This window comes from Rutilus rutilus (genome assembly GCF_951802725.1).
Source record: "Rutilus rutilus genome assembly, chromosome: 24".
Classification (NCBI taxonomy): Eukaryota; Metazoa; Chordata; class Actinopteri; order Cypriniformes; family Leuciscidae; genus Rutilus; species Rutilus rutilus.
Genome location: NC_140228.1, coordinates 7,918,278 through 7,929,875, shown reverse-complemented (window position 1 = coordinate 7,929,875; position 11,598 = coordinate 7,918,278). Strand labels below are relative to the sequence as shown.

The following is an 11,598-nucleotide window of genomic DNA, read 5'->3' as shown; positions in this document are numbered from 1 at the left end:
TTCATATGTTAATAGTGAAGATTATGCAATCAGTGAGAGGAGGAAGAGTCGTTCAGGTCTTCTGGTGAGAGGAGTAGAAAAGGCAATCGATAGGAGAGAAGAATTGAAGGCCAAGTGAGAGAATACTTATTCAACACCCACAATTGAGAATCACAGAAACCAGTGCTCCTCCCAAATCAAGAAAACCCCTTATCACATTGGATAGAGGTTTGGATGAGCAGATAACTGAGTGTTACGACATTGGTTATAGTTGCAAAAGCTGCTTATAAGTTCACCCAAAAACTAACATTTTGTCATCATTTATTCACCTTCATGCCATTTCAAACTTGTTTGGCTTTATTTATTCTGAGAGATGTTTAGAAAAATGTTCACGCTGCTCTTTTTCATATGAAGTAGGCTACCATAAAAACAATGTGTACCTGCTTTATGCAAGGAACAGACCTTCAAGTCATTCTAAGAATGCTGATTTCAAACATCACATATAATAATAATAATATGAAAGTAATAATAATTATTATATTATATAATACCAATAATAATATATTCTTTTTTTTTTTTTTTATACACTACAGTTCAAACGTTTAGGGTCTCTAAATGTTTTATGTTTTTGAAAGAATATCTTATTCTCATAAGATATCTAATATTGTGAAATATTATTACAATTTAAAATGACCGCTTTCTATTCTAATATAATTTAGAATGTAATTTATTTATGTGATTTCAAAACTGAATTTTCAGCATCATTACTCCAGTCTTCAGTGTCACATGATCCTTCAGAAATCATTCCAATTGGCTGATTTGCAACTCACTGAAAACAGTGTTCCACATGAGAACCATTAAGGAACCCACCATAAAGTATTAAGATACAAATGAGGCTTTATTTGTGTTTTATTTACAGTATGAACGCACGCTGGCCACACGCTCTCCTAAAATGCAGTTGTTTTTTTTTACTCACCCCTGCAATTAACGCAGCTGTGTTGATGAACGTCATAAGCATAAATTAGATGTAAGTTTGTGGGGCTATGAAGGTTCGGGGTGATAACCTGTACCGGATTATAACAGGCAGACAATTTCTCCTTGTTTGTTGATCATTAGTGGTAATTAAGACTAATCTCTTTCCAAACTTAGCAGGAAGCACATTTGTAACCATGGTGACTGTTACGATCTCAGCATGGTATGAAAAATTGTCTCTGTCTTGCATTTGTAGTGATTTGTGGGAAGTTTCCTAGTAAACGCTCGGCACTGACACTTATAGAGGCCCAAGCAAAACTGCCTGGTGACATTTCATCAAAACATTGGAAAACCTTCCGCCCAGTCCAACACTTAAGCGATAATGGTTTAATAAAAGATTTAACAGCGTGCACTTTGGCCTCAGAACGTCACGTGACCATAGTGACGAACTCTGCTCTTCTAATCACCCTAATCGATATTATTATGTGTCCAGATCTTCAGTTCCTTAAGGGTTCAGATAAGCCTGCTGAGATCTAAACTTAACATTTTGGGGATGAAGAGATTACATTTTATCTCTTACTGTATAATATATTAATGACAAACTGCTGTGTGATCTTGCACAAAACCCATACAATGGTGAGTTTACCCATAATGCTCTGTTTGAGAGGGAGACGTGTGCCATCTGCTGGTGAATCTGTTTATTAATGGTGCTAAATGATTAGGAGTGGAGACAGTAAAGACTTTTACAAAAATAAAATAAAAAATACATTTCAAATACATAATAGAATCATGAAAAAAGTATCACAGTTTCCACTAAAAATATTAGTTTTCAGATTTGATCATAATACATTTTTCTTGAGCGTCAAACAGCATATTAGAATGATTTCTGAAGGATCATGTGACACTGAGGCCTGGAGTACTGATGCTGGAAATTCAGCTTTGCATCCAATGAATAAATAACATTTTAAAATATATTAAAACAGAAAACAATTGTGGTAATATTTTACACTTTTTTTATCAAATAAATGCATACTTGGTGAGCAGAAGAGACTTTCAAAAACATAAAAAAATCATACAGATCCCAAACTTACTACAATATAATGATCTGTTACCATAGGCTACTATTGTACTTGAGTGTAAGGTAAGGTAAAATTAGATAAAATCAACTAAAATATTTGTATGCATATATATATAAAGAAATAAGAACGTCTTGGAGAGATACTGTACATTTGTATTTATTGGTACTCACTCCAAACGTCGAGTGAGGCACAGGAGTTTGTGTTCACACTCTATCAAACAGCACACTGTAGGCAGATAGTGTTGAGCAACAAGACAAGTGACACAAACCAGTTCTCAGTACAGGTCACAAGAAACAGTGTAGAAAAAAAGAGCTGTCTTTTACCATGAGATGTTTATCGGTGAGTCTGTGCAGTTCATATCCAGTGGTTTAGCATTTCATGGCACTGCTTTGCATGTACAGATGTTAAAACAGATTCGGCGTGACATTAACATTATGACATGTTGGTCTGTCAAATGAACCTGCAAATGTCATGAATCTAATGTGTTGTGAATGTAATTAATCCAATGTTAAACAAATGCTCAAATTTAACATCTGTAATGTGACATTTCTCAGTGACATTTTTGTGAACTCCCATTTGGAACTGATTGGATAGAGAAAAGAGGGTGTTTCCATACCAGAATGGAGCCTGGGAACATCTTGACATCACATAAGGTCATTTTCTTTTTCCAAGCTATTGTTATGTAGTATTTTTGCCGAAACCTTTACATTAATGTAATTAATACAAAACCACACATTAATGTTATTTGGGAATTCAATTAAAGGTGCAGTAAGGGATTTCTGAGAAACACTGTAGAAAGTGTTCCGCAACAAACTTGTAGCCAATCAGTATTAGGGGGCGTGTCCACTCACGATGGGGGACGAGAGAGAGTGAGCAAGAAGGAGATTTGAAGAAAGACTGTAGAAAGAGAGATGGCTGAGAGACATTACAAAAGAGAAAAGAAGGGTTATGATCAGGCAAGAGCTTTAGGACCCACGTTAATATTAGAAAAGCTTTCCAGCGCTGGAGAGACCTGAGCGGCAAGGCCTGAAAACGGACGCCAATGTTGCATTGTTTCTGCTCCATATGTGAGTAACATTGGTTTTGCATTTTTCACAGAACCTAGCTAGCTATAGTAACAGGACAGTTTTAAGTGTCATTGTTTGTCAACTCTTGCTTGTATATACTCTTGTGTACTATATCATAATTTTTTGTTCTTGCTTGTCGTTCATTCGTCATCGTCGCTTTATTTTTGCGCAAAGCATTATTTTTCTTTTCTTCAACTATAATAAACTCTTGCGTTGCGTGTTCGTGCGTTCTGGGGGCGGAGCAATGAAGAGAGGGGTGTGTTTGTTTGGGTTGATTTTAAATATCAACAGTGTTTCTCAGAAATCGCTTACTGCACCTTTAAATTGTTAACCGTTGGCGAGATTTTACAATACTTATATAACTATTTGGATGTTGGTTAACACTGGTGGCTTAGGTGACATCTGCCAAAAAAAAAAAAATGCATCACGATTTCCACAAAAATTAATTAATAATAATACATGTTTCTTGAGCACCAAATCATCATATTAGAATTATTTCTGTGACATCATCATGTGACACTAAAGACTGGAGTAATGATGCTGAAAATGTTGCCATCATAATATATCACAATATTCAATCAAATAAGAGCAGTCTTGGGAAGTATGAGACATTTTACCAACCCCAAGTCTTTTAACGGAAGTGTGTGCATAAAGAACGAGTTTGGGATACAATAAAGCTCTTGATCAGGTCATCCAGTCACATGACATCCTCCTTCAAGGGGTAATTGAGGTCACATGACCAGTGCAGTTCCAACTGAACTCCTATTCATCATCAGGAACCGAATACTAACTACAAACAAACCTTTTAGTCCAGGACCCATATCCACAAAAGCAGCTGACATGTCTTCTTACAGATGGGCTGTACACTGGCCGGGTATTATGAGTATGATTAGCACAACTAGAAACAAAAGACGTTACTGTGACATTAAATGACTGTGGTGGAGTTACATGATGGTGACCCTCTCAGGTGAAACGTGGGCTGCTGGTCTCTCGTGGTTGGTACGGCTCTGACCGGGGTCTAATCCACGCCTGATCTGTTTCAGCTTCCGGCTCACACAGGGAAGCAGCAACACCACTTTTCCGATTATCACCGTGACGGGTAGAACAAGAGCCAGGACAAAATTGGGTGGCATGTAGAAACGATAAGACTCCTCCAGAAACGCCCGCTGCCAGCCGAAGAGCAGAGCGTGGAACGTGGAAATGAGCAGTGCGATGTAACCTAGGGTAGACTGACAGGATATAGATCTTTATTTACATCATATTTATCTGAAAATGCAAGATTGGGAGGTGGCGTGACCTGCCCATTGATGTCTTACCTGGATAAAGCTAAACTCTCGCCAGTTGAGTGCGTTGTGGATGGATGGGATGGAAGTGACAGCTAATAGAGAGAGAAGCCCCAGAGCCATGATGCCAAAGGAAACGTACATCTCCACTCTCCAAACTTCCTCTTCGTTCCATGAGTTCTCTATATTGGCATGCACCTACAGAGAAAGAAAATATTATATTTATTCAAATGATTTTATTAATGGTATTTTATTTTAATGTTTTATATACATAATATATATTGCAATATTCCTGTTTATATTTTTTAAATGTATAATAAAGGTATACAATGCATATTGAAGATTTCTTTTACATACACAGACTAATTTTAAATATACATTTATTTATGACATTTTAATTATAGGGTTTGGTGCATGAAAAAATATTTACTCAGAATTCGTAAAAAAAAATAACAGCAATGATTCATTATCCATTGAAACGGCTTCTGTTATTGTATGGGTGGGCAAGGTTATTGACTGATGCAGATAATTGGTCAATATTTAATGTACTTCTTATTAATATTACTAATAATATTGGTGGTATTGTTGTTACTACATCTGTATGTATGTACTGTATGTATGTATTTAATTTTTAATATTTTAATATTTTATTTATTTATTTACTCACTCATTTGTGATGATTAATAATAATAATAATAATAATAATAATAATAATGAGCATCATCATCATAAATATATACAGATAAAATAATAATCATAATATTTGTATTATTATTGTTTCTGTAAACTGTATATATTTTTATGTATTTAATTTGAATTTACTTATTATTATTATTGTCATTATTATAATGAGCATCATCTTATTAAATAAATACATATAGATACAATAATAATAATAATATAGTTTTTATTACTATTTTTGTATCTGTATATATTTATTTATGTATTAATTTTGTATTTACTTATTATTATTAATGTTATTGACTTCAAACAGTCCAGGATGCTCAGGATTGTTTCAGTGCTGGATCCACGCACACACACACACACACACACACACACACACACACACACACACACACACCTGCTGATAGGCCATGTTGAGCATCAGGTATCTCTCTGAGCGTCTCATGGGCAGGCAGAGGCTGTACAGCACGTGTATGCAGCCAAAGAAGAAGCTCAACAACCCCAGCTGTTTGCGGCTCTCCAGCCAGCCCTCCAGCCAGGACGGGAAACGCCGGTACTTCGTCCCGTAGATGAGCTGGTACACGGCAGCGAGCTGTCCCGCTAAATACACCAGTGCTAGCAGAACTATGGCCACTACGGGCAGCGTCCTGTTCACTATTTCCAGAGGGATCTTGTAGAAAAAACTCTGTCTGGTCTTCATATAAGGATGGATGATGTCCCGCACAAAGGAGTAAGCGAAAAAGAAGATGGACAATGCGACGGTGGTCAAAACAGGTCCTTTCCAGGCTGTGAAGAGATGCAGTGGCATATTCTCGATCTCCTTGGCAGAGGAGAGGGCGCCCATGTCCACAGGGATGAAACTGAGCTGACGGGACATTTCAATGAGCTTCTGTCGAGCGTCCGCCGAATTACTGCAAATATAGACCTATATAAAGAGATTACAGGCAATCAATAACCGTTCCTTTTAAAATCTTCATTCATTCACAACAGCAATTTGGCGTATATATTGGTGACAAAAATCAGACTGTGAATGCCAGATTTTCAATGTGGTGTCAGACTTACGAATCCCATACATTTATGAGTGGTTAGAGATGCACAATGTCAATATTGGTTTTTTTCATATCAGTTATTGGTTTTTACGTATTTTAAATTGACAAGATAATTTTCCTTATTATGGCATTTTGATTTACTTTTGCCATCATATAACGCTAACTTAAAGTTAATCTTTAAAAGATTGATAAATGAATAAGACTATTAAATGCATTCTTGAGCACATCTCAGATTGAATACATATTTTTCTTACTGTACATTATAATCTTGTTCCACTTGTAACATTTAAAACAATTGATTTCAGTGCATCCTGAGTAGCTAGAAATACATTGCATGGAAAACAACAGAAAAAAACTATTTCCAATGAACTAGTGTGAATGCTTTTATACAGTAAGAACAATTCCCTAGAACCCATAACTAAAGTGGAATTAATCCATTGAGTTTATAGCGTTCAAAATTAGACTGAGATAAGAGCAGGTTTATGGAATGGCTTTAATGGATCTTTCATAGTGTTAATAAAAACTATTTCAGAGATTCCACAGCTCATCTGTTCATCATTCTAATCAGCTCTTCACAGAAACTCAGACATTCACTGCTGGCTGGAAGAGGTCTCTGCTAAACCCAGAAGACATAATCCTCATCATCTTCTTCCTCCTCCTCATCATCATTCCTTGGATACTAAGTCCATCATTAGCATACCGAGGGCTATGTTTTGAGCCTACACTGTTGAACACAGCAGGGCCTAAAATATGTTTTATTTTACTTTATTTTGCACATACTGCAGTTATAGAGCTTTAAAATCAGTATATATCAGTGTTATTATTGTTAACTAAAAATATTAAAAATATTTTTTGTTAATGGAAATAAAGCTGAAATAAAAAAAATGATTTTAGATGAAAAACTAAAACTTAAAGGGACAGTTCACCCAAAAATGAAAATTCTGTCATCATTTACTCAACCTTAAGTTGTTCCACAAGTTGTAAACACAGAAGAAGATGTTTTCTCCTAAATTATCGACTCAAAAACAGGACCGATAACCGTATTCCGTTGCGGTCAATTGACAACCGAATTTAGTTGCAGTGTGTACGTGGCCACTGTCTGTTCTAAAGCTGTGCCAAAAGATAAGAGCATTTTGAGCTGTGTGCTTTAATTTTCCAAGATCTTTGGCTCCGTGTGTTTAAAAACTTTAGACTTTCCCATAGTGTTGTGGTACAGTGAATTACACTGAAGCACAATGAATTTTGGACAACATACCTGTCGACTGGAGTCTCTGGGGCCTGACTGCATGGCCCAGGACGAGATCACATTGAAGCCTTTGACCACAATGGATTCTGGGAATAGGGAGGCTAGGTATTCTGCGTTTGATTCTGGATACTGGTTCACCCGTCTGTTGTTGCTGACATCCACCAGTATTTTTCCTGCCAGCAGGTGCTTGATGTCCCAGAGAGAGGAATAGTGCTCTCGGCGAATGGCCAGGAACACAAGGTTGGTCTTCCCCACTGCATCCTCGTGATGGGTCACGTCTACCACATGCGGGAACGACTCGGCCGCTCTCTTGGGCTGTCGGCTCCCCACCACCACATGGAACCCACTGCGGAGCAGCCGGAGGGTCAGGCTTTTGGAGAAGTCCCCAGATCCGATGATGCCGACTGTGGGCTTGCCAGATCCCTCGTTGGAACCGTTCTTCAGCCCGTTGGGTAGGAAGCAAACTTTGGTGCTGGCCGGGCTGCTGCCCAACAGGGAAATAGAGTCCATTTTCAGGCCCAAAGCACCTCTTACTGGATCTTAGGACACTAATGGAATAATAATACTTTGTTAAAAGAGATCTCAGATGCCTATTTTGTTTTGTGCCATTTAGTCCAAAGAGAATCTCTCTAGATTTGTACCCCAAAATGTATGCGTGTGCAGGGCTCCATGCTTGGGACGGCCCTGTATATAGCTATATATATATATATATATATATATATATATAACTATATTAAAGTTATCTATTACTTTAATACAATAATGAAAACCCTAACCCTAACAATCCAATAGATATTTTTTTGCATATATATGCAAAAAAAGATCTATTGGATTGTTAGGGTTAGGGTTTTCATTATTGTATTAAAGTAATAGGAATATAATGGCAATAGTCATTGAGAATAATGAAAATGATAAATAAGTAAAATATGAGTTTAAAAGTAGAACATCTGGACTTATTATGGTAGAGAGATTTGGATAGGAAACGTGCCTAATTGCCATGACAATAACAATGCAAATTATGCTAATAAGTCAATAATAACTATAAGTAATTACTCACTAATAAAGCTATGTTAAATACAATCTTTAAGTAAATGTTGAAAAATAATATTAAGATCCACAGGTTGCATGCATGGTGTAGGGTTTCATGTATTAAATACAGAATAGAATAGAATAGAATGGAATGGAATGGAATAGAATAGAATAGAATAGAATAGAATAGAATAGAATAGAATAGAATAGAATAGAATAGAATACTCTGGAATCAAATTCTGTATGACTTTGAAATCTCAGACAGGCTGTATGACCTGTTAGAGCGCCAGAAGGTCTGGTCATATGCAAACAGCAGAATATGAATCATTGTTTATTCATAAAAAGAAGAATAGAAGCAATATCTATAGCCTATAACTGCAGTGGCAGGTAACGGTTGCTCTGTAAATCACGCATTATGAGCGTAGGATAGAGGATGACGCACCCGATTATATATAATTGCGAAAAACATCTCAAGGTTATAATGTTACCTGTAACGGACTCTGCCGTGACACCATCGAGCAAACGGATGAGATGGATATGTCCCTCACCGGTGACTGTTAACCCGCCCTCTGTCCGTTTGATTTGCAATGACCCACCGCTATTTTCGCATACAGAGACTCGGCGCCTCTTTCATCGCGCTGCGGCTGTCTCTAGCCAATAACTGATGTTTCCTCCAGGGGGCGCGTGGAGGCTCAAAAAGCAGAATTCCACATTGAAGCAAATTCAAATTTCAAAACGCTTTTCATGTCACTGGAAATATCTGCGCGCGTAATAGTATAATCATTTTAATCTATCAATTCTATTATATTTTAACCTGTCACACAAATAGAAATCCCTCCCAGGCTTCATATTGTTAAATTATGGATAATATGTCTGTTGCTCCCCCTTCCCTGTCTGTTTGTTAGAATGGATGTTATTTCTAAAGACAATAAAAAGTTGATCACAAAAAAGAAATCCCTCCCAGGAATCTTAATTAAATAATTTGGCGATACCCTCATCAATTAATCACGAACGAGCGTACAGTAGTAAATCAGAGAAAGTCTACTAATGGGGTGCTTCTCAATTCTTATTTGTGCATCCTCGTTTCCTCTCCTCGCTTCCTTTCCTCGCGTCTCAGCTCCGCCCCCTGTAGGATGCGAGGGAAGGCTGCAAGGAAAAGACACGAGGACGGAGGAATCGAATGAAAGCTTTTTTTATACATTGGAATCCTTGATCACTCGAGCGTCACTTCATCGCGTCATCAGCAGCGCTCAGAGGATCTGCCCTCGTGTTGTTGAAATTTGTTTATTTAAGAAATTCATAATAAATAAAAATAAAGAAAAATACCCTGTTGAAATATGTGAGATGTGTGGTTTATATAAACTGCAAAAGTAAAGTATAAATCAAAATTATTGTGACCGATGTGAAGGGGGAGGAGAATTTATACGTGCGTCACGTTTTAGTCGATAAAACTCTTCCGCATAGGATACACCTGTGTATCCTCGCTCATGACTCCTCTGGAAGCCTCCTCACTCCTCGATCCTCGTCTCCTCGCGGTGCAATTAGAGAATTGAGATGTCCTTCAAGATGGCTGTGCTCGATCGGTTTCCGGGTCATAGGATGGAGGACGGAGGAGAGAGGAGACGAGGAGGGATATTGAGAAGCACCCATTGAGTCCATCCTGATCGGCGCTGAGAAAAAAAAACAGTTAGCACGTGACAAAATCGTCATGGCGCTGCTTCAGCAAGGATCCGAACAATAATTGATCGTAGAAATTTGTAACAGCCATTATTTTAAACATACACAGTTAAGAAATAAAAGAATAGAATTGTTATTTACACCGACCGTTCGTTTTTGACCATTAATAAATAACTTCCGGGCCGCTTTACACCTGCTCAACGTAAACCACGTTTCATTATCATTCTTCTTTATTCAATTTCTCTGCTGTTACATGTTGGAGTGCTGCAGCATGTCTCAGATCTGCTGTGTGAAGAGAAGACAGTCCTCTGCAGTAGACGACACCTCTGGGTTGATCTAGGCTGCTCACTCAATATAGCCTAGTAGGTTCAAACCCCACAACACTGTAATGAATCACCATTGTGGCTTTGAGCCAGACACTGTTTATGTTTATGATTTTTAGATCTTTTTTTACTGGAAAACAATGTGCTAAGGTAAACAAAAGATGCAGTTCAGGTAATAAGGCAAAAATTGTACATCTATTTTCATCAAAATGAAACTCTGCCATATTAGAATGCACATAAAAAACAGGTTTAAACCTTTTAAATATGCAAATTATGCAATGTCATATTAATGCACAAGTGATAGAGCCCCCACAGGAAAAGAAACCTATTTTTGTTGTAATGTGATCAACAATTCATCCATTCATCATTTTCTCATCACAAGATTGTTTATTTAACATTTAAACATTTAATATGGAATTATAGAAATAAACAAGCTTTGTGTCCTTAAAATAAAATGCCAAAAAACTCATAACTCCAAAAACGAAAAAAAAAACCTGAAGAAAAAAAAACTCTGGCACAGACATGGACAATTCGGCACGGACACGGACAATCCGGCACGGACACTCCGGCACAGACACGTACACTGTGTGTCTGTGCACGGACACTGTGTCGGAGTGTCCGGTGTGTCCGTGCTGGAGTGTCCGGTGTCTGTGCCACAGTGTCCCTGTCCGTGCCAGAGTGTCCGTGTCTGTGCCGGAGTGTCCGTGCCGGAGTGTCCGTGCTGGAGTGTCCGTGCCGGAGTCTGTGCACGGACACTGTGCTGGAGTGTCCGTGTTAGTGCCGAAGTGTCCGTGTCTGTGCCGGAGTGTCTGTGTCTGTGTCCGTGCCGGAGTGTCCGTGTCTGTGCCAGAGTGTCCGTGTCGGAATGTCCGTGCCGGAGTGTCCGTGCCGGTGTCTGTGCACGGACACTGTGCTGGAGTGTCCGTGTTAGTGCCAAAGTGTCCGTGTCTGTGCCGGAGTGTCTGTGTTCGTGCCGGAGTGTCCCTGTCCGTGCCGGAGTGTCCGTGTCTGTGCCGGAGTGTCCGTGCTGGAGTGTCCGTGCCGGAGTCTGTGCACGGACACTGTGCTGGAGTGTCCGTGTTAGTGCCGAAGTGTCCGTGTCTGTGCCGGAGTGTCTGTGTCTGTGTCCGTGCCGGAGTGTCCGTGTCTGTGCCAGAGTGTCCGTGTCGGAATGTCCGTGCCGGAGTGTCCGTGCCGGTGTCTGTGCACG

At 38.7% G+C, this 11,598-nt stretch overlaps 1 protein-coding gene across 1 annotated transcript; it reads right to left on the bottom strand.

Annotated features, from left to right (window-relative positions):
* Positions 1-2,166: 2,166 nt before the first annotated feature.
* On the bottom strand, positions 2,167-9,027 carry steap2 (STEAP family member 2, metalloreductase). Its single transcript, XM_084398509.1, has 5 exons — positions 8,877-9,027; positions 7,369-7,907; positions 5,462-5,989; positions 4,414-4,578; positions 2,167-4,326 (listed from the first exon to the last, which is right to left on the bottom strand). The coding sequence occupies exons 2-5, from the start codon at positions 7,867-7,869 to the stop codon at positions 4,042-4,044; spliced, it is 1,479 nt and encodes a 492-aa protein (XP_084254635.1). The 5' UTR covers positions 7,870-7,907; positions 8,877-9,027; the 3' UTR covers positions 2,167-4,041.
* Between the last annotated feature and the right edge of the window lie 2,571 nt (positions 9,028-11,598).